Consider the following 22089-nt stretch of genomic DNA (forward strand, 5'->3'; position numbering starts at 1 on the left):
GATACATCGACTTCTTAACTTATTTATAGTTTTGATTCTTCCAGAAAAATGAATGTTAGTCGATGATAAGAACATACAAACTGTTCACCAAAACATCTGTTTAACTGTGATATTATGTTCTGTCACACTGACCAAAAACACACTTCTACATCCATTTCTTCGTATTTTATTCTTTTTCTGGTAAATCACCTCAATATATTGTGAATGTCTTCGCAATTTGTTACAATATTGAGGACATCAAACAAAAGTTAAAAGTGCAGATATGTTATTTATTTCATGCATTTTGATTGGAGGACGTGGTGGTGTTCGTAAAAACAGCCAACCAAATAATAGTAGGGGTTGAATAAATAAAAATAGGATGAAAATATTGTTTGTAAATGATGACTAAGTGCATCTCAGAAAGAATGAGTTGTACAACAACTTTAGACTCTTCATGCAGTGCGAATACGTGAAACAAAATTTTTTATTTTTCTCGAAAGGTCAAATAATTTATTTCACAGAACTGACCAATCAGTCGCCTAACTGTCTCTTTTTGGTTGTATCGATGATATTTGGAGGGAAATTAGACGGTAAGATAATGTTAAATATGACTATATGAACCATTGGTTAAAAAAATAGATCGATCGATGTTATTTGCAGTTTATAACCACATAATGAAACAGCGTGTGAAGCTTAATACATTACAATTTTTTAGTTTGAAGCTATATTATCCAAAATAATTGCCTATCCCCTAATGCAAAGCTCATGCTCACCGTTTTTTTTAGAAAAAATTGCCAATATGTTCAATGAAGAGGAACGCATAGTTTTTCTTGAAGAGAGTGAGAAGAAAAGACCAGTTGTGATACGCGTTAATACCCTGAAGACTACCAAAAAAGAACTTGCTAAAAATTTATCGCAAAGAGGAATGGCGATCGAGAATTTGGACTTCTACAATAATTGTCTTACTATATACGATAGCAAGGTGCCCATTGGCGCCACTCCAGAGTATTTGGATGGTTGGTACTACATTCAGGGCGCCTCATCTATTTTATCCGTCATAAACTTAGACGTGAAAGAGCATATGTCTGTGTTGGATATGTGTGCTAGTCCAGGTGGTAAAAGCACTTTTATTGCTGAAATGATGAAAAATACTGGAATGTTGTACTTGGTAGAGAACAATCCTGATCGTATTTCTTCCTTGGCAGGCAATCTGCTGCGAATGGGCGTGCAAAACAGCGTAGTGATAAATATGAACGTTTTGGAGCTTGAAATAGAAAAAGTAGACCGTGTACTTCTTGATGCGCCTTGTTCTGGCACAGGTACGATTTCAAAAGATGGTAAAGCCAAAACACTTGCCGAGGATGATCTTAGACGGTATGCTGAGACTCAGAAGAAGCTGATACTAAAGGGGTTTGACTCTTTAAAGGGCAATGGTATAATGATTTACTCCACATGTAGCGTATTGGCTGACGAGAATGAATGCGTAGTAGAGTATCTCCTTCGGAAGAGAAAAAATGCAAAAATCCTGGAATGTGAAGGCAACGTTGGTAAAAGAGGGTTTACTGCCTTTAGAGGGATGTTTTTCGATGCTAAAATGAAATATGCAAGGAGAATATTTCCACATATCCACAATATGGATGGATTTTTTTTCGTCAAAATTTTAAAAGCTTAGATAAAATATTTGGTGGATTTAAAAATTAACTTAAACATGTATATATCTATGTGTCCACAGCAATTCTTGTTGTATTCAAATTTTTATGTGCGGTCACTCAAAGCAAAGAATTGTATTCAATTCTTACATAAAACATGTGTTGTGCACAAATTCCTTTCTGCAGTGCGCCCTTATACCATTATTCGGTTAGCATTTTTCCACTCGCTAACTTTAGAACTGTATAGTGAGTGTTATCTGGCCAGTATAATCTAAGAACGATCGTAAATAACAATGTGATCAATAAATTGTCACGTTTAGTACCATATTTTTGCCATATTGGCATTATCAGTGAACTGTTGTTTCTGAATCGTGAATAATCTGTCTTAAATAAGATACCTATTCTTCAAGTACACAAAGATGTGTGCACTATAATGTAACCAATTCCGATCACAGTTAAGGATATTAGGTCTATAAAACTTTGTAATTAATTGATTATATTCAACTTAACATTAGAAATGAGCTAGAAAATTCATCGTGCAATAAGAATTTAACTTACGATATTTATGAAACCAGCAACAATATGGAAATATATCACAGGAACCAAATAATATGTGTATAAGCGCTTTAATAATTCAAGTATTTTCTCAATTTCTTTATCTCTGTTTGGTGGCTCTAATCAACAGGTGTGTAGGAAATGTTCACTTTATTAACTCTCTATTATCTGCAAACAATTCAACTTAATTCTTCTTTTAATATCAACAATCTCAAACATTTCACAAAACTAAGTACTGCAGCTAGCCGTGCTCCATGCTTTATAACGTATGAAGTGATATTATTTTTGCTTTTATAACGAATTAATGATATAAATTGTTTGTACTAGCACATATCAATATACGGTCTTCACTAGTGTACCGTATTAATTTATTTTCTAACCAATCACACCTCTATTTTATACCGTATACAAGCTTAAATCAAGTATTAATCGCAAATTAGTAATGTATAAAGCAGATTTTTATTTTAATCGGGGTTTTATACGCCAACATATGTTATTATGACAAAGGCAAAACACGCTATTGATTCTGTCAAAGTAGCTACCCATAATCAGAAAATATTTGACAATTTTGAAATATGACGAATAAACAATTATCAGCCGTTTCGATCTAGTTTTAGAACTAAATGTAGATAAATAATAACTGTAATTGTGGCTATTTACTTTGTACGCGTAAACCAAATCTTAAACGTCTAAAACGAAACTGGATTAGCTATATGTCATAACTAATTCCAGTTGAATAATCACTTCTTCGTATTGAGGATTACAACTAAGGATTACCGAGCTATAAAATAAAATTCTAAAACAGATCGTCTTTTTATTCAGTAAAATACTTTACTTAATATTGACATGGGGATTAGATAGCTTTAACACTTTTACGAAACAATTCTTTCAGAAAATTGTTTCATCCGGATCTAAATTTCTTTTTAAAGCAGTTTTACATTTTTAGTTATATACATACCGTTTTCAGTACGGAATGTATTCTAACGCGATATCGATGAAATAATTTATTCTTTTATTCGTTTTTTTCTCGGCGTACCGTTGATTTACAGCTTCATTTCTCTTTTTATTACCTTACCTATCCATTCTTGGCATTATATTCTCATTAAATATCTTGAAACAACTACCACAATGTAATTCTTGTATAAGTGTGTCGCATAAAATATTATTTTATTCTCACTGGTTTATCCACGCTCACCTGTTCATGATATTTGATCACAATGTCTCACAAATAAAATACATCCAAAAAAATATTAGGTAACAAGGCATTTTTACAAATTCCGGTTCTCATTTTTCTTGAAAACCATAATGGTAGCAACCACATGTATCCTGTATAATTTAATTTAGCTATCCACCCATGTATGGTGCGCACCTGTTTGCACAATCCAATCATCCTCTACAACCTCATCACTAAGGACCTTTTCTCCATTTTGATACATAAAATGTTTCACCATGAAAATAAATAATCCAGTTAAATAAAACTACACTGTTTTCAAAAAAGAACGAATGATATTCCTATTTCTATACAATTTTATAAGAACAGGTGATGCAATGATATGTAATGACGTGAACACCAATGGTTTCACGGACAGTAATATAATGGCTGGAATGTATACGCCCAACAAGGAAGCGCTGAACTGTCGATCGACCGGGCAGTTCGATAAACTGCCCTCCAACATACCATTCATTAATACAGGCGGTACACAAGAATCGTACACGCCCACCAGCTACGTACAAGTTGGACAACCTGTGTACACCGGAGCAGCAAGCGCAACGTATACACCTCAGCCAGCACAGTATAGTTACCCACAGACGAACAGCTCATATCAACTTTCTTCGGTACCGCAGGCACAAATGCCCCTGAACAGTCCGCTAAACGTGAATGCCCTGCAGCCAATCAACGATAAAAAGTTTGCAAATCCATGTGATAACACGGATGATGAAGACATGTTTAAAGAATGTATAAAGAAGGCTTTAAAATCGCTGCGCTCTATCATAAACAACTGCAAAAAAACATTGGGTAATGTCGAGGTCTGCTGCATCGATGACAAATGCCTGGAATCACTAAAAGGTATACCGTTCGGTAAGGATGCATGTGAGGTGCGCAAAGAAAGAATGTGCAGAGATGAGTGTAGCAGCAATAGCATATATGGAACCAGCAAGGACAGTTGCAATAAACGCAAGGATGACTGTGATATGCATAGGGATGACTGCGATATGCACACAGATAAATGTGATGATGAGGGAAATGAAGGTAGGAGAAAGCATAGAAAAGGCAAAAGCCGGAAGAGAAACAAACGTAAGGGACATAAAAATGACAGAGAAGGTGATGAGGATGATAGCGAAGTCTCAGACAGCGACGAAGACGAGTATAAGAGCAAGAATAGAAAAAAAAACGAGAGGGACAAGAAAAAAGAAAAAGAAAGAAAGAAAAAGAAGACAAGGAGAGAAAGGAAAAAATTGACAAGAACATTGCCATTTTAAATGATTTTATAAATTATTTACAGATGAAAACACAAGAACTGAAGGAGTCGGACGAAAAGAAAAATCAAGCAACTGCAAAAAATCAGCAAAATAACACCCCTACGGGTACATACAACGCCAATCCTGGCGATCAGAAAGAACTGGTGGGAAAGGACGCGGTGTGTATAGATTTATGTTGATTCAATAGTTGGTACTATAGTGCTATATTACACGACTGTTACACGTTTTAATAGATTAATCGTTGACCGATCCTCTATTCACAATTAATTAGGATATATGAACTCTGTGTTTATGTATAGATTGGGAGTTTAGCAATTTATCACAAATCCAATAAATTAAATGAGCTTATTTAGAACATAGGCTAAGCGTCATGGTTTTGCACAATATTAGTTACAGGTGACAATATTTATAAAATACACCTAATATCAATTTCAAATACAACCTTTTTATGGCAACCATAATTAATGAAAATACGTTAAAATAATTGGCAGGTCATCCTAAATTTCGTAAATTACAAGCAACTATTTTTTCCTGTCCTCAATTACGTTACTGATGCAAACTTCAACACATAAAGATAGGAATATATGTTACACAGGTCACTCTTCGTAGTTGCACATTATTAATCCTATATCAAATGAATCACATCCAGCAACGTATTTTAACCACAAAGAGAAAGTTATCATTACATCATATGCATGCTACTATACATAAAGCATTTGTTACGTATTAAATTTCCGGAGAAACATCAAATACGCACTAATACGCGATTACAAAATGTTCAATGAAAATAGTGTGGATCGATTGGTCAGACCTGACTGGAAATTATTCATTATCAATGGAGTTAGAGTCATTTAACCGATTAAAAGGCAAATTAATCACCAATAAAAGATGCACTTATAAAACATAAATATTTTTATCAAACTAAGAATGAGGGACGGAGAAATGAACAAATCTCATATTTCGTTTGTGAAAGATAATCAAAGCATATATACACTGGACACATCGCTTATAGACCCCCATACAAAGATGCCATATTCATCATTGCTCTCCGATGGCGGCATGCTTGCTCTTGGTGTAACTATGAACAATGAACTGGTGCTTTTACCCTCTAACTACACTGAGAAAAAGATTTTGAGCGATGAAACAGATCAAATTCAAAGTACAGCTCTCGTCGATCGCAACATAATAGCTATTATGTATTTCTGTATGGTAGGTACTAACATGATTTGGGTTGATGACGAGAATGAAGGAACTATCAAAATAGAGAATAAGAATATGAACGAAATGGTGCATAAAAACGCTTTCGTTTGTTTGAGACATTTTTTTTTCTTTGCCTGTCTTTGTCTTGTCGTTTTTTGCCTTTTCTACAGGTACAAGCTTTGTACTTAGCGGAAGAGTGGTGGTTACCTTTCAAGAAAATGTTGTATATGACATGCTATGAGCACAGAAGTCTTTGTATGACTTGATGTCGTGTTTTAACCCAAGATACAATCGATCAGTACAATACATAATTCATCGATTAGTGTATAGCAATCGCTTCAAATGATGGTTCAATATCTGTAGAGTCAGTGTAGTGGTTTTACCTATAAACACTTCTGATTATAAGTGAGTCTCGGGAACCGATACGGCTGCCTCATTTTTAAGACTTAGTGATACGATTGCTGATCGTTGTTTCACGTAATCTTCGTTACAAAATCCATGATGTTATTTATTTTATGTCAGCATACAATACTTCCGCCGTTTCATTGCAGAATAAGGTTTACAAGAACGAAACAAAAATTTGTTGTATAAGGAAATAAATAAACGTACTATCGTTAAAAAAAGACGAAAACATGATAAAACGTGTCCGATTTCATTTAGATGAATATATTGGATATTAAATTGTAAATAATCATGGATTAACACGGTTTTCGTATTTGATAAAGGGAAAATGTTTTGGATAACAATATATTGCGATAGCTAAACCATTTTTGTTTGCAGAAAAGTTTTGTTTAAATACAAACAATACTTTAGTGTTGTGTAGTTATATTTCGTGCCAGAAAACTATGGTTATCGGGCGTGAACCATTTCATTTTTATATTTTGAATTGTCTTATGATTTTATCATATACTTTTAGCAGAAACAATGCCTTCAATCGAGCGGTTATATGTGGTTTCAACTAATTTTAAATCATTTGTTACAAAAACAGGCATATCTCTACCAAGGAAGAGCTTTGAATGCAAGAGGTGTATTTCTTCACAAAAATTTTCATTCGTGATAGTGTCATTTGGATGTACACTATCAAGTTATGTAATTATGCTACTGGTGTTTTTGTACTAAATTGTAGTTTTTCTTATTTATTTTAATATATATGTATATGGCATTGTAGGTAACAACTTATAAACCGAAATAAAAACATTTTATAAACGTATTTGTTGATCTAAGCAACATTCTAGTTGAAAATTTGATGCTATCGTTGTCATAGAAATACATTTCGTTCATATGTAGCTGCAGTATTTCCGCTTATAAAACAAAATAAAATTTTTATACCATTTAAATGACAATTTCTTCTTTTAACATGAAGTGTTACTTTTTTGCGTCTTCATTCATTTATTTTGAATCTTTTGGCAGGGATTCAAAGATTGGTTTTCACTCAGTAATCATGTCCCTCTAACTTTTACAATAGATAGTTGGGAACGTCTCATAAAGAATGAGTTGAATGATAATTTCTAACTCCTTTATGTGCCAAAAGATGGTACAAAAAATTTTTACTGCTGATCCAAACAGCCAATCAACTGTAGGTCGTCTTCTTATACCTATAAAAGTTGCGGTAAGAAATTTGTTTTTTTCACAAGCGTTTTTGGTTTATAAGACAAGCATTGGTCATTTAAGCACGAGTGTTATGGTAGATTGAGTTTTATACGATTAATGATGGAAGAGCTAATTTTTATCCTAACAGTTTTTATACAAAAATGACTCTCTCGCGCTGCATTTTCAGCTTAAATAGAATCATAAGTTCTAATATTTTACGTTTCTCTTTATTCATACGATTGATGTAACCGCCAATGTTTTATCACATGTCAACTTTATCGCTATAGTAATATTTTTAAAAGTTATTTTTACACCGCTTCACAAAATATATTCTTTCAATGACAATACTTCCTATCATTATTACTTTTCTGCGTTTTAGCAACGTACTATCCGGAAATATACCTGATTGCCATGATTTATCATCATCTGAACCTGATGATTACGATGATAAGCAATGCCTACTCAAACGAAGCGCTGCGAAAAGAAAAAGCTGTTCTTACTCGCACAAGAGCAAAGAGGCTCAACAAAATCATAAAAAACATTCTAAAAACGAATTAGATTGTTCTGAAAAGTGTAGCTGCCGAATACGCCATAATCACGGTAAAGCAGGTAAAAAAACTGCAGACATTGAACAACATACCCCCAATAATGACCAGTCATCCGACAAATTTTTTGACCATGACGATACCTCTTATACTCCATTGCTCGGTACTGAGAGCAAGAATTGTTCTGGTGTGGGTAAGAAAGGTATAAAAGGTGACATAATGAAGTGTACCTTATTGTAAGTTCAATGAATTAATTATTTTTATGCAATTTTCTTGATATCGATGTATTTCGTCCATATACGCTCCATCTACAACGTTAGTTTTAATATGTCTTTGACGCCTTGAATGCTTACAAATTCTACTTGTTCTCAAACTACATGGTACCGAATAAGTAAAGTACCATGCTTTTATTGAACTATTTCTCTTATCTATCATAAACTCGCTGTATCACAGCAAATCATTTGTTTGCACCATTGCGCACTCTCTGGTAGCTCGTGTCAACCGGTACAATAATTTTTTTCAGATGCAACAGAACAAGCGTCTTTATGTGCATTGCTACGTTTGCTATTGATACCACATCATCGAGTGGTAAGTAAATGTGGTATTTATTTATTTTGGTATCACAATATAATTGTGTTGAAGGACAGGATAACATAAGAGTTAAACGGCCGTATCATAACATTTTCCTATTTAGAACAGTCTATCCACCAAGCATCTTCGCTAAGATAACCGGTATATGCACCCACATTAACCATTTATAAAATATAAATTATTAAGGCTGCAGCTTAAATGTGTAAATAAATGTATGAGCTAAAGTACCAAAACATCCTAGGATATGTAAACGAGCTATACTTTACATTTTTGATCGTTTTCTTTTCCCTTGTTGTCTTTCAAAAGCATTTATAACACCTGATTCATTCCTCTTCAAATGCAAGTTAAACCAGTTTAGGCGTTCTCAATGTTACATATCACTGATAAGAACAACATAATGCAACTTCATAGCAACCGTATTGCTACACAAATGCAGAAAATCTATAAAATGGTAAATTTGTAGTTGTGATAACTGCGATAGAGAAATGTCTATAAAAACCAAGGATATAAATCTCAAATTGCTAAATTATTCGCATTAAATACGGTACAAACCACATTACTTGTCTCAACAGGATTGTATGTATGTAACCATCGGTACGAAAGTTCAAGGATTTCAAGTACTTACATATAAAACTGTTACTCAAGCATCTTATAACGATAAGTATCGCAATATAGTGCTCAACAATCATACTATCCATTTCTTATTGAGTGATTGCCAATACCTTAAGGAAAAATAAGGTGTTTGCTCATCATACTCGACCATCTATATATTGTACTAGATAAGAAATAATTCGCGCCTACACAAATCACAGTGAAAAAAATACCAAGATTATATCAGGCAAAATTCAAGTAATTCTATTCCACATACTTCTACACACCAAATACGACTAAATGCTCGGTTCATCTCTTCTTTGAACTTTTTTACTAATCTATTTAATACGCAGATATTGTTCAAAAGCTTTTCTAGAAAGACATTGAGAGCATGTAATAGAACGTATCGAGTGTAGAATATATAATTGGAGTGCAATAACACAAAGGGATACAATACAGCGTTCAGCCAAGCAAAATACAGTAAAAGTCCCTTACACTTGATACCACTAACACGCATTTTTGTGCTAACACATGTATACAGCCGAATAACAACTTAAATACAATGCAAAGGGATCATTACAAACCAAAGACTTCAGATTAACAGCAACCCACCAACACAAGGACAAACCTTTACCACGATGTGGTGTTAATGGACCAGTATTGTAGTGATATACTTGCAGTAGGTATTGCGAATGGGTTAGACATCAAAATTATTGATGTGACTACGTACTTTTGCCGCTTTTATCATCATGAGTCTCAATACTGCTGTATGGTTCAGCAACTTACTTTGATGTAACATTTGTTTTATATGATTCTATATCATTGAATATGTGGTGGGTAAAAAAATTTTAAGCTTTTATTTAATTACGCGAAAATTTAATGATTCGTGTCTACAAACTGCCAGATTATCTTGGTTTGTTGTGATGTGTTTGAGGTCACAAACTCAGTGTTCAACGACTGGTGTTAATTTGATGTGCGTTATGGATGAATGAGAATATAAAGCAGCTGCTTTTAAATTCAATGAATAGCTTGCAGAATTTGTGTACTAAACAGGAAATTTATTCTCAGTGAGAATGGTACTATTTGTATGCATGGAGCGTGTACAACAATATTTGCCTCAGCTTATTTGCTATCTCATATACCTGTTATATCATGTTTTGACCCGTCATTTCTGCATATCTTTACCTGTACACCCTCTCAATCTCTTCACATCCACGAGCTGTACCATAAAACCAACCAAATCTTCAATACCATTGTTACCTGAACCAATATTTATTCACTCTTCTCTTCATATGAACCGCAAATGCGCTCATAACTTAACAAAACCTTGCAAAATTGCACTTCAACAGGTTATTATTCAAACTTTAGTTTATTTTAGAACTTAACATCATCACCCTCATCCGACATGTCACCGCTTACGAAAAACTTGCCAATCAATTCATCCTTCACACTTCTTTTCCTCCCTTTGAGCCGTATTACCATTCGCTTCCTGAGCTCCTTCTTCCCTGTGATTTCATAGTACACATAAGGCGAATTACCGCTCCTGATATTTCTCAGGGGATTCTTTATTATAGAATAGTCGGTATAATACTCGTTTATCTCCTCCTGAGTAGGTGTTCGCAAAAGCTTCGGTTGAAAATTGGAAAAAATATTCCTTCTTGGTTGTTTATCGTCGACTAGTCGTTGTTTCTTCGCGGTTGACTGCTCATTTTTTTTCTTGTGATTCATTTTCTTCATGCTCTGTGTGTCTTTAACGGACTGTGATCGCAGTTCGCTCTTTCCGGTACTGCCGGATGTATCAGCAGCAATTTCTTGCGTCTTTTTAGTACCGATCTTTGCTCTGCCCCTCTTTCCACTGGTTTCATTGACCATCACTTCAGAGCTAGTAATAATTCTGGCATCCGATCTCCCAGTTGCATTACCAGTACCGTCTATTCCATGATTAATTAATGTGCTGACCACATCATATTTGTTAACTTGTGCGATCCTACGGTTATTATCTGCTGTTGAAACGCCAGACATCTTTTTCATTGTCAAATCTGATTCAGAAACATCAGTTTTGCATTTATCGCCTGCTGCAACCCTTTTTGTTTCAATGCTGTCTGCTTTGTAAGTGTCTACAACGTTTCTTACCTCGCACACCGTGTTCTCAGCAGCTGTAGCACTTGCACTCTTTAATCCTTTCGCCGTGTTTCCGCGAGTATCCGGGGTTGCAATGGTGCTCTGCATTTCCGCTCCCCCAATTTCTACTTTTCCGCTCAAGAACTCCTCTTCGTCTTCGGTCAGCTCAGTCTCAAAATCCTTATCATCCACAAGCTCACTAATGTCCCTTTCAAAAGGTTTTTCCGGCCTAATAAAATACTTCTTACTGCCTTCATCATCTGCTCGTGTGACTATCTCAGTTTCTAAATTCATGTCAATTACGAAGTTGACATTACGCCTGAGACCGTGATTTTTCTCTATTTTTGACTCGTCCATTTTCGCGATTATCGCGTCAGAAGCATCTTTTATGGTCGAAAAGATCTTTAATAATGTCTCATGTGTGTACGTCGAAGAATGATGCCACTCAGAAGCCGATGCCACGAAAATTTCCCTCTTCCGTAGTTTTACTCCGTAAACCTTTGATGTCTTTACCATTTGTTTACTTCTTTATTTGTGATTTAAGGGGGCTACACAATTGATGTTATAGATGCGATGAAACGCTTTGAACAACAAAACAAACGCAGACATCATTTTAAAGGAGACTTACCGAAATATTGCATGGAAAAGGGTACCTTAGTAAATTAATTGCTGTGCTCATCAATCTATGGCATCAATACAATGTTTCTGCACTGTAAGGAAGTTGTATTGCCTAGGACACCTTGCACACAGCAAATAATGCAGCTAGCACAGTGTACGTGTATTTTCATTGGTCCTGCTTTGCTCTACTCGTTCTATAAATTCTTTAATAACCTTTAACAAATCATCGGTTCGCCATGCCACGCGGTTCACAGCCATTATCGATCCAATTAAATTTGCTTTCTCTTTTACTATAAATCATTTATTCATCTTCTCACATCAATAACACCTAAACAAACACTAAATTTGCTTAATCGTTTCTACACAAGGCTATTGCTGACTAACAAGATGATATTTACCATTTGTGTATGACCCTTCGTTAAATTAACTAAACGTACATTTTTGGTTTATTTAGCACAGAATGCTAAATTTACATTATTCCTTATTTTATTTTTTATTCATGTTTACATCTCCTGCGCTTTTTCTGCTGTATTTACTTCTTATCTTCATTGGTTTCGTTATTTACTTTCGCTTAGTTTTTTATCCTTTCTAAGCACACCATTCATCCTGCCCGTAATACGTTTATGTTCTAACAACCTTTTACACGGTAATGCTGTACCTATTGTCGTTGATCATAACCCACCATCTGTTGTACCTCTTCCACCGCATCCCTCTTCATCTTCTGATATCACAAAAAATACAAAACTGATGGTTTCACATTATGCTTTATCTTCGGCCACATTGCCAACACACATGCTGATCCTTCTCATACGATATATATGTGCAGCACGGTACATCGTAATGTTAAAAGACAATCCCAAGCGGTACAACTATAATATCCTAAGTAACAGTGTATTCAATGCATTGGGAATGGGCGACACAGTGGTAAACACGCTCAGTAACGGGTTTATTGGCGATTTGAAGGAAGAAAGTGCGAATAAATTGAGAAATGATGAGAAGGTGGCTTATGTAGAGCGGGACATGAAGGTGCAAATTAAAGAATTCATCGTTAAAGGAGAGTTTGTGTTGGGTGCTGATGCTAGCAGTGCCCAACACGATAGCTGGGATGATGAGCTGAGCGATAGACTGAGTGTTGACCGTGGTGATGAAGGAGAAAGGCGTAACAAGAAACATAAGAGTGATAGGAGCGACGGCTCGTATGGAAAGACAAATAATACCCGTGAAGCACTCATCGGTGCAAACCGTATGCTCAAGAACAGGGACCACAGGTTTAGCCAAGTTCAGAACGCATCAAAATATAAAAATCATAAGCTCGATGATCTGAGGAAAAATAATGTGATCGGGAATGCCGATAAAGGCAGTGGAAGTACATCACGCATTCGTACACAATCTCATGCACATGCCGTTCTTGAATACCAGAATGATGCACCGTGGGGAATATCCCGCATCAGTTCGGGCACCAAGGTAAACACCATGCACACGTTCCGTTATCCCTACTCATCGGGAAAAAATACGCAGGTGTACGTAATAGACACCGGTGTGGAGCTTTCTCATCCCGAATTACAAGGCAGGGCATTCTTTGGCGCAAACTTCACGACTAGTAGTAGTGATGCAGATCTGAACGGGCATGGTACACACGTTTCGGGCGTAATAGCAGGTAAAACAGTGGGTATTGCAAGGAAAGCAGAGATTGTGGCGGTAAAAGTGTTAGATAAAATGGGAAGTGGCATGCTGAGCAGCGTGATAATGGGCATCGACTATGTCATACGCAAGCATTCAGAAAAGATGGAGCGATATGAAGAGAATAAAAGAAACGAGTACTATAAGAGAGTGCTGGATGGCAGATATGATAGTGGTCAGGATATGAACGACAACTCATGGTCTGACTGGCGTGAAAAAGGCATTCCTCACAGACGTATTGGCGGATCTATCATGTCTACGAGCGCATTCAATCCTTTATGGCACGTATCAAGCATCATCAACACGGTTCGCTCGTTTTTAAGTGTGGTTAACCACGACCTTGGAACTGAAAATGATCCGCTTGGCCAATTAAAACTGACGGGCCTTACTGATCCTTTCCGTATTTCCAGTTTCAATCCTCTGCTCTCAATCACAGGGAATTCCAGCTACGCAACTAATTCCCTAGGTACCGCATCGAGCGACCACAAGCCAAAATCGATCGTGAACATGAGTGTAGGTGGTCTAAAATCTAAGGTATTGGACTATGCTGTAAAATATGCCACAGATATCGGCATACATTTCTCGGCTGCGGCTGGCAACGATCATGAAGATGCCTGTGAATTCTCACCATCATCATCGAAATTAGCAATGACTGCCGGCGCATCAACAGCATCAGACACGGTCGCCTTTTTCTCCAATTACGGCCAATGCGTAGATTTGTACGCACCGGGTGTCGATATCAAGAGTTCTTGGATCAATGGAGAGTATAAAGTAGTTTCTGGCACTAGCATGGCGGCACCGCATGTTACGGGTGCTATGGCGTTGTACTTGGGAGAAAAGGACTACACACCTGCTGAACTCATTAATATGCTCAAAAATGATGCGTACAAGGTGGTACATGAACCCGGAAAAAATACCGATGATAACTATCCTCTGATCTCAATTAGGAAGTTAATACGTGAGATTTATGATAATAGTAAGAAAATGGATAAATAAAAGAGTTATAGTGTTATATGTGTTGGATGACGGTAGATCACGCTCGTATGCTTTTGTAAATGTAAAAAACCATCATTGTAAAATAATTAGGTTTATTCCTTGAATAAATAACCTATGTTTTAAGGATACATACCATGTATCCGTTCTGCCTCATCAAATCAGTGTTGTGAAAACCTAATACTCCTAGAATTCGTAGACTGTCGTGTACTAAACATATTTTAAAGTAATTCTATACTAAACTCCAAGGCCTTGCCAACGTGTTCCATCCACCAGCAGTTGTGCTAACCTCAATTTTTTCAAACCGATAAATCCAGAAACCTGGGCCACGCGTTCTTTCCAAGTTTATTTATTTAAAATATTTCGCATTCCACAGCAACACACATTTCTTTTACTACGGGTATACTTACCCATCTCACAGCACCTGAGCAACGCAAATGCCAAATTTTTTGAGTATTGTTCTGTGCTCTCCTTAAAATACCAACTGAGCTAAAAATGGTCATCCTAATACACGTTCTGTGCTACCATCTAATAATCTTCTCATGGGAATGAATGGTCAAGCAACCTTCCATGCAGGGTTTAAACATTAACACAGTATGTTTCTTGACACACATATTTTTGGAATGTTGAGATATCCTCTATATTTTTGGTGGCATACAATCACTACCGCATTTTATACCGGTTTTACATCGAGAGTCTTCTCTACCAGCTTTGTACAACAACTAAAAAATAACAATTTTATCTATTACTGAACCGTGGTGCACCGTAAAAGTTAAAAAGAAATGATCCGTTTTACTGTCTCTTCTACGCCTATCAATCACATTTTTGCAAAGGCCATATGTTCATCCAAGTTGTGATCCTAATGAAGGATGTAAAACGTGCTGCCGTACTAATCGATGCACAATATCGCCATACAATGTTTGCAGTTCAACCTACCAAGCACTGCACGAGGTTTATTAACGAACACCGGCATTGAAGACAGAGACATTGCGATGAAGAGGCAGGACCGAAAGTACAATACAACGTTGTGATACGTTATCACAAAAATAAATAAATACGGAGTACCTGATCAATTCCACGTAATTACACGGTTACTGTTTATTGCGTTGTTGGTATTCAAATCACAAACGTGTCCGGTTAAGCTGTTCGCGACTCTCTCCACCGCCATTAATCCGTGTGAATGCACCTTTCCTTTGTACTGCCGATTAAATCTCCATAAAACCGTGCTTAAAAATGCACAACGCTCCCATCTATAACATTCCCAAATTTCTGGTTTTCTCATAGAAGGCTACCACTCTGCTCTCCAATACCTCATTAAACTTTATCGCAGTACCATCCATCGCTCCAAAAAACATTCTCACCATTTCACCGCCCAACTCCCATCCATCCTCAATCAACATCATCAAACATTCCAGAATAATGACACGCTGCGTACCGTAGCTTTGAAACGAGAAAAAATGTTCAATCACTGTTCTGTACTCACATGCACGCTCCATCAGTAACTTAAGCATGAGGGGATGAAACGTGTTATTCAGGAGCAAGCTGAAAAGCTGCCCCTTATAGTTTTTTATTGTACGAGAGGATGCACTATTGAGATGGAATAGCAGAACGTTGATTGGCAGAGCATTACTTTGTACCTGTTGAAGTGTTTGTTGGAGCGTTTGCGGCAGGTTAAGTATCGTAAAATTGTGTGTTTTACTGAGAAAGACCGTCTTACCAACAGGATTGGCAAAAGATGGTTCATCACCGGTACCAGGAGTAGTGTCAGTCTTAGCGGTGCTGCGTACATTACTACTGTCTACAGTACCACTCTCACCATTTCTGCTATGCATACCACCATGTTCCGTTTTTCCTTGTCTCTCCATCATCTTAACGAACATATCCCTGTACTTTCTTTCCATAATCAGCCCATTAAACATTTCCTCCTTACCGCTCATAAATGCTCCCAAAACGAACGTTAATTCATTACAATCTCTCATAACAGTGCTAAGCGTTCTTAAATAGCCTTCATTTATCTCAATTCTATATTCACACATCAGTATTATCATTTTGTCAAGGAGATATTTCGCGTACTCGTTGTTTTTTACAGAATGAACGATGAACTGGTCGAATAAAGTATCAAAAATGAGCAATTTATCTTTTATTCTTTGTAAGTACTTCGGATGATAGTTGGAAGACTTGAGGATGTACTCGTTTATAAGACCTTTCTCAAAATTGGTATATCCTGATGGAACACCAATAAAGCCTTCTTCTTTATCGCAATCACTGGGTTCCTTGCATTTTGACGGTAACGTGCTGTCCACAACACGAGTTTTCAGCTTTTGTTTCATCTCGTGTATGTTTAGACCAAGAGCCTCAATCCTGTCCATCGTTTCGTCGTTAAATTCAATTCTATCTTCTTCTACCACTATGTTGTCATTCGTACGTAACTGCTTCTTCTTGTGATGTGTTCTTTCGCCTATCTGCTCCGTTTTCTCATGAATTTCTGTCTCATGCTGTGCAAAACAATCACATACCACTGTTTTGCCATTGTCATCCGTAAAACAACGATTTGTGCAACACTCTGCTGCTTCGCACCGATTTATATGCATCTCATGTTCATTCCCACAACTCTTCCTTTCTATTCTACCTGGTATTGACGTGTTACCATTGCTATTATCTTCACTCGTATTTATCAGTGCTGTTTTCCTACACTCTGACATATTTTCGTTGTTCAACGCTATACTTTCAACCATAAAACCGTCATTCCTACCGTCTTTATTCCCCGTTTCCATTTCATCACCATTTTTATCACCTCCTTCCGTTGTACTCTTGTCATCCCCGTCAAGGCTACAGTATGCGTTCGGATATCGCTCAATAAACCTGTACAACACAACCTGTGAATGCACGTTTAGAATATCGTAATAAGAGACCAGCACATTCGTATTCTTCTCCAGCTCGTGTTTCATATGTGAATTCCTGTACAAATATAAATTTATGAATGATGTTTTATCATTTACCTGTGGCAGTATGTCAATTAACTCTGACGTTTTGTCTTCAATTTGTGTAAGAAGGTGCCTTTCGTTGCCCATGAGGGTGTTCGCTATTTTTTAATTGAAAACACGTTTATCTTCACGCATTTTATCACTAACTGCACGATTATCTACCTTTTCACACCGTTCTCGTACGCTATGACCACTGGTCTTTGGTCATGGAGGGAAGTAGCACGCTATCGCGTACAACACGTTCACATGCATTTCCACTGCAATAGAAAGGTTTGCTGCAACCGTAGTAGCGATCTTAACACACAAACCGTGACTTGCACGACATCCCTCTCCCAGGGACACCTCAAGTCACGAACATCCATGCTCTACTCCCGCGAGAAGATTGTTCATCTCTTGTGACTCACCATCAATATGGCCGTCATATCCTCACCAGTATAAAGAAAAGTTCCATTTTTCTCGGTTTAGATATTCTGTGATCCGCTTAAACCATCAAAAAACCTCTCAATTAACTCGTTTAAAACATTAAATTAGCTAAACACACTTTAATACCCAAGACATGTTCATCCGTGTTAACACCGGATAAAACCTTTTTGGTTAAAATGAGAATCTCCACAGATCTGATCCACAAAACGAAACCAAAACTGCAGCAATGCGTTTGTTCACATCCTATGCCATCATAAACGGTAAACCACACCAACACGAATTGTAATAAAGTCACAGTATCAAAAACAAAACACAAAACATGTACGTTCTACACAGGGATTTACTTCAATTCAATTACATAAGAGTGTATCCAACATAGCACAACACTGCAACCAAGCATACACCACCACAGCACGATATTCCGATAATAACTCCTCTAGAAACGCTCTTCTTCTTCTTATGATCCTCTTCCTCCTCATCAGAACTTTCCTCATCTTCTATTACTCTCTTCTTTCTGTCCCTGGTTATCTTTTTCATACTCTTCATTCTCTCCATGGCCTTCTTGAGATGAAGCGGCCCAGCCGGTTGGCACACAAACATGAAATTTTTGTTCGTACCTACGAGGTAATCAATAGCGTAGGCACCGCTCTTGCACACTATACCTATCGGAGCTGGCGGTACTGCGTAATGGTATGGTCTGACATTGCACGTACTTTGAATCATATCATCAACACGACAGATGTATTCCTGGTGAGTGGTTGGGCACGGACCAACATTTATTGCCGTAAAGAATGAAGGTTCTTGCCGGCATATATCTATAACACGTCCTAGATTGTCTCCTAACCTCACAAGGAACTGAATTAAAACCAGTGTTTGCATGCTGCACTCATAAGAACTTGGTGCTGGCGGGTAGTAGCATGGTTGAGGTGCTGGCGGATAGCATGGTTGAGGGCAGGGCGGATAGCATGGTTGAGGGCAGGGCGGATAGCATGGTTGAGGGCAGGGCGGATAGCATGGTTGAGGGCAGGGCGGATAGCATGGTTGAGGGGCGGGCGGATAACACGGCGTCGGTCTGCATACCGGACTTGGCTTTCTGGATGTAGCACACGAGCTCATGAAGCATCCGCTCACTTTGTGCGCCCATCGTCTCCTTTCCTTTCCGCACTTCAGGTAAAATTGCAGTTTTTGAAGCTGCTTCCTAAACTCTGGTGTGCATCTCAGCTTAGCATGGTCAAAGCAACACTCGAGTGCCGATTTTGCACGGCTCCATAGGAATCGCCTGTACGCCTCTACACCGCCTTCATTCGTACCAATCCTAATAGTTGCGGGAGGTTGAAGATCGTTGAGTTCGTACACCACAGGTGCCTGAGTCTCAAGTGTTGGCGCGGTGATTTCAAGCGTGGTATTAGCACCTGTGCCCGTTGTTTCAACACCGAGGTACACCGACTGCTTGAGTTTTATACAAAATCGTTTCGTGGCCTTGGTAATTCTGAAGACAAGTGTATTTGAGGCAGTCTCGTCAGCTGGCTGGACAATTTCCAGTTCTTTGCTGTATATTACCGTGTATAGCGTGTTGTTAGCCGGGACTAGGGCTTCATCGTCCGTTTTTGTGAAGAACCTGACCACTATCAAACTTAAGGGCGCAAATGACGTCTCACAGCGGCAGCCGCCGATAATAGTATCGTATGGCGATTCCTCGCTCTGTCTCATATTGATGCACGAGTCCATCACATTTTTTTGCCTTCCATCTACGAGGTACTCCACCATAACGTTGGTGATCGGCTGTTGCTCGTTGATGTCGCTTGTCTGAAACCTTATAGGATTTGCACAGTATATAATACCTGCGAGCAATGCAGTTATTAGAAATTGCATGTGATGAGCTCCGCCGCGCTCTTTTATACTTTTACCATGATAAATTAATGAATGATTTAATTGACAGTAATTAATCAACGAGTGTATTGTGATAGATTGAGGTGCTGAGGAACAACTGACCGGGTGAATGACATAGATTTTTGTGTTTAAGAATGATTTGAATGTGATTGTAAGCGGTTTGAAATGGTAAAGAATCAGAATTAGCACGAGTGGACAAGAATACGATGGCGAATTACTGATCAAGAAGAGATAAACGGCTTAGGACCAAACATAGAGGTATGATGAGCAATTAAAAGTATTGAATGAAGTGCGAACATGGCAGTGTAACTTAGGTAGAACGACCAGACAATTCTAACTATAGCTCAAATATATCTAAAACTCTTCCATATGACAGCAAATCACATGTGTTGAATTGCCAAATGACAGGACGAGGAACAATGAGATGGTTCAAGGTATCAAGCAACAGCACGAAATCGAGCATATACAGCGATGGAACAGAAAAATGGCAACAAATAAACAAGCAGTTAATTTACGACCATTTTAATTTATCATGACAGCCCGAGCAAACTAAAATTGTTTATTTCATACTTCCCAACTAATCTGCACATCATCTTAAACGTGATTATCTGCTTAGTGAACAGGATGGTTATTAAAAGCAGTGATTGCTACGATTATTAATTGATGGAAATGCGATGATGATAAATTAGATGTATTGATGGAGCGAGTAGCTCGTTTTACCGGTAGTATTAGGTTATGAGGTTGGTGTGGAAGGATTGAATGCGTATGTTTGGTGCAATAAAGTTGAGAATATGTACGAGAGAAGACCTTGGTGGTTGGATATGCATTTTGGATTGGTAGAGGATTTGGTATGGTGCAAGAGAAGTGCTTGCCAGCGGAAAAAGGTTATAAAAGGTTATTTGATCACCTTGCCGTGCTGTGACCGGTGCTACAACACGTAGTGATGAATACGTACCAATATAACGAGAGAGTCCTATTTTACTAATTAAATCAAACATCAAACGCATTCTTTATTCTCATTTCCTGCTATGATGTTTTAAATTTGCGTTGGCCTGGTTAACAGACATTAAGATGAGCGTTAACTGAATCTCTGACCTGCAGGAGTGAACGGTCTTAAGGACGCGAAATGTTCATGGACAGAAAAGCACGTAAATACGTTGAAATGGTGTATAATCAGAAAAAACACGGAGTACATCAATGCTTTACAGTGACATGATAATACGGTACGTGTTTTATGGCAGATCACTGTACCGCAGTTTATAGAATGGATCTAAACGAATATTTTAAAGAGAGGAACAGAACAAGAACACCTTATTTGCCCAACAAGGCACGTATGAAGCATAACAAACACTTATGATGCATTCACACCAACCATGCCTGATAATTCATTTGTCTTTGACAAGTTTTCACAATTTCTTCCAATGCGATGCGCTGTCATTTCCCTGTTTATAAACAATCTAATCATAAATTTAACCATCTCCAACACCAAACAAGATTATTTCCACGTTACTCATCCTGACACACTCAGCACTCGTACTACAAGTAGTGATGGTACACCCAGCCAGTACCGTTCAAATTACTCCTAGAACTGTAGCGCACAGCAATGATCCTTGCTAAAGTCATGAACTGCTGGTGTTAACAGTAGATAAAACATCTTTCCACAAGAATCACTAGCGCACAGCAATGATCCTTGCTAAAGTCATGAACTGCTGGTGTTAACAGTAGATAAAACATCTTTCCACAAGAATCACAGCGACACGGTATAGCAAATCGCATCAGGGAAAGGTATCCGATAACCGAAACGGTTTAGAGTGTATGAACGTGCAAGGTACTTTTTAGTAGGAGCAATTCTTACAACACTCCTGCGATGGCGTGCAAAACGGATGTGATAATACCGTGCAAATGTTTTTATTGTAGACCAGCAAAAGTGTTTGTTTGCATATTAGTGATGTATGAGGAGATAAATGAACGTACTTTTACCAAAAAGGTTTCTGTTCATCTGTTGCAGAGAAATATCAAGGACAAGTGACCGTTATTTACCTATATAAATTATTTTTTATAAAATGCTCGTCTATTCATCTCCTCAAACCACAGCACTCAATCAGCACATTTTGCTAGTTTCATACAAATTAGCAATTCATGGGTGAGTGTGGTACTTTGTTCACAGCACCTCACCATTCTGATCCACTAATTTGCTAG

At 37.5% G+C, this 22089-nt stretch overlaps 8 protein-coding genes across 8 annotated transcripts; 5 read left to right on the forward strand and 3 right to left on the reverse strand.

Annotated features, from left to right (window-relative positions):
- Positions 1-733: 733 nt before the first annotated feature.
- Positions 734-1662, forward strand: VCUG_00585 (uncharacterized protein; the record flags this gene model as incomplete). The annotated part of the gene is made up of 1 exon (XM_008075417.1): positions 734-1662. The coding sequence occupies one exon, from the start codon at positions 734-736 to the stop codon at positions 1649-1651; it is 918 nt and encodes a 305-aa protein (XP_008073608.1). The 3' UTR covers positions 1652-1662.
- Positions 1663-3658: 1996 nt separating this feature from the next.
- On the forward strand, positions 3659-5019 carry VCUG_00586 (uncharacterized protein). The gene has a single exon (XM_008075418.1). It carries the CDS (start codon positions 3687-3689, stop codon positions 4662-4664), a length of 978 nt encoding a protein of 325 aa, XP_008073609.1. The 5' UTR covers positions 3659-3686; the 3' UTR covers positions 4665-5019.
- A 540-nt stretch (positions 5020-5559) lies between these two features.
- On the forward strand, positions 5560-6475 carry VCUG_00587 (uncharacterized protein). Its single transcript, XM_008075419.1, has one exon. It carries the CDS (start codon positions 5592-5594, stop codon positions 6051-6053), a length of 462 nt encoding a protein of 153 aa, XP_008073610.1. The 5' UTR covers positions 5560-5591; the 3' UTR covers positions 6054-6475.
- Positions 6476-7792: 1317 nt separating this feature from the next.
- On the forward strand, positions 7793-8239 carry VCUG_00588 (uncharacterized protein; the record flags this gene model as incomplete). Its single annotated transcript, XM_008075420.1, has 1 exon — positions 7793-8239. The coding sequence occupies one exon, from the start codon at positions 7793-7795 to the stop codon at positions 8237-8239; it is 447 nt and encodes a 148-aa protein (XP_008073611.1).
- A 2316-nt stretch (positions 8240-10555) lies between these two features.
- VCUG_00589 (uncharacterized protein) lies at positions 10556-11828 on the reverse strand (the record flags this gene model as incomplete). The annotated part of the gene is made up of 1 exon (XM_008075421.1): positions 10556-11828. Exon 1 carries the CDS (start codon positions 11816-11818, stop codon positions 10556-10558), a length of 1263 nt encoding a protein of 420 aa, XP_008073612.1. The 5' UTR covers positions 11819-11828.
- An 839-nt stretch (positions 11829-12667) lies between these two features.
- VCUG_00590 (uncharacterized protein) lies at positions 12668-14629 on the forward strand (the record flags this gene model as incomplete). The annotated part of the gene is made up of 1 exon (XM_008075422.1): positions 12668-14629. The coding sequence occupies one exon, from the start codon at positions 12668-12670 to the stop codon at positions 14594-14596; it is 1929 nt and encodes a 642-aa protein (XP_008073613.1). The 3' UTR covers positions 14597-14629.
- A 1214-nt stretch (positions 14630-15843) lies between these two features.
- Positions 15844-17804, reverse strand: VCUG_00591 (uncharacterized protein; the record flags this gene model as incomplete). Its single annotated transcript, XM_008075423.1, has 1 exon — positions 15844-17804. Exon 1 carries the CDS (start codon positions 17662-17664, stop codon positions 15844-15846), a length of 1821 nt encoding a protein of 606 aa, XP_008073614.1. The 5' UTR covers positions 17665-17804.
- Positions 17805-18056: 252 nt separating this feature from the next.
- VCUG_00592 (uncharacterized protein) lies at positions 18057-19938 on the reverse strand. Its single transcript, XM_008075424.1, has one exon. It carries the CDS (start codon positions 19870-19872, stop codon positions 18355-18357), a length of 1518 nt encoding a protein of 505 aa, XP_008073615.1. The 5' UTR covers positions 19873-19938; the 3' UTR covers positions 18057-18354.
- Between the last annotated feature and the right edge of the window lie 2151 nt (positions 19939-22089).

The sequence above is a fragment of the Vavraia culicis genome (genome assembly GCF_000192795.1).
Source record: "Vavraia culicis subsp. floridensis unplaced genomic scaffold supercont1.7, whole genome shotgun sequence".
NCBI lineage: Eukaryota > Fungi > Microsporidia > Pleistophoridae > Vavraia > Vavraia culicis.

Excerpts from the sequence above, each read along its gene's own strand:
- VCUG_00586 (XM_008075418.1), top strand. The coding sequence starts at position 3,687 with ATGATATTCCTATTTCTATACAATTTTATAAGAACAGGTGATGCAATG.
- VCUG_00587 (XM_008075419.1), top strand. The coding sequence starts at position 5,592 with ATGAGGGACGGAGAAATGAACAAATCTCATATTTCGTTTGTGAAAGAT.
- VCUG_00592 (XM_008075424.1), bottom strand. The coding sequence starts at position 19,872 with ATGCAATTTCTAATAACTGCATTGCTCGCAGGTATTATATACTGTGCA.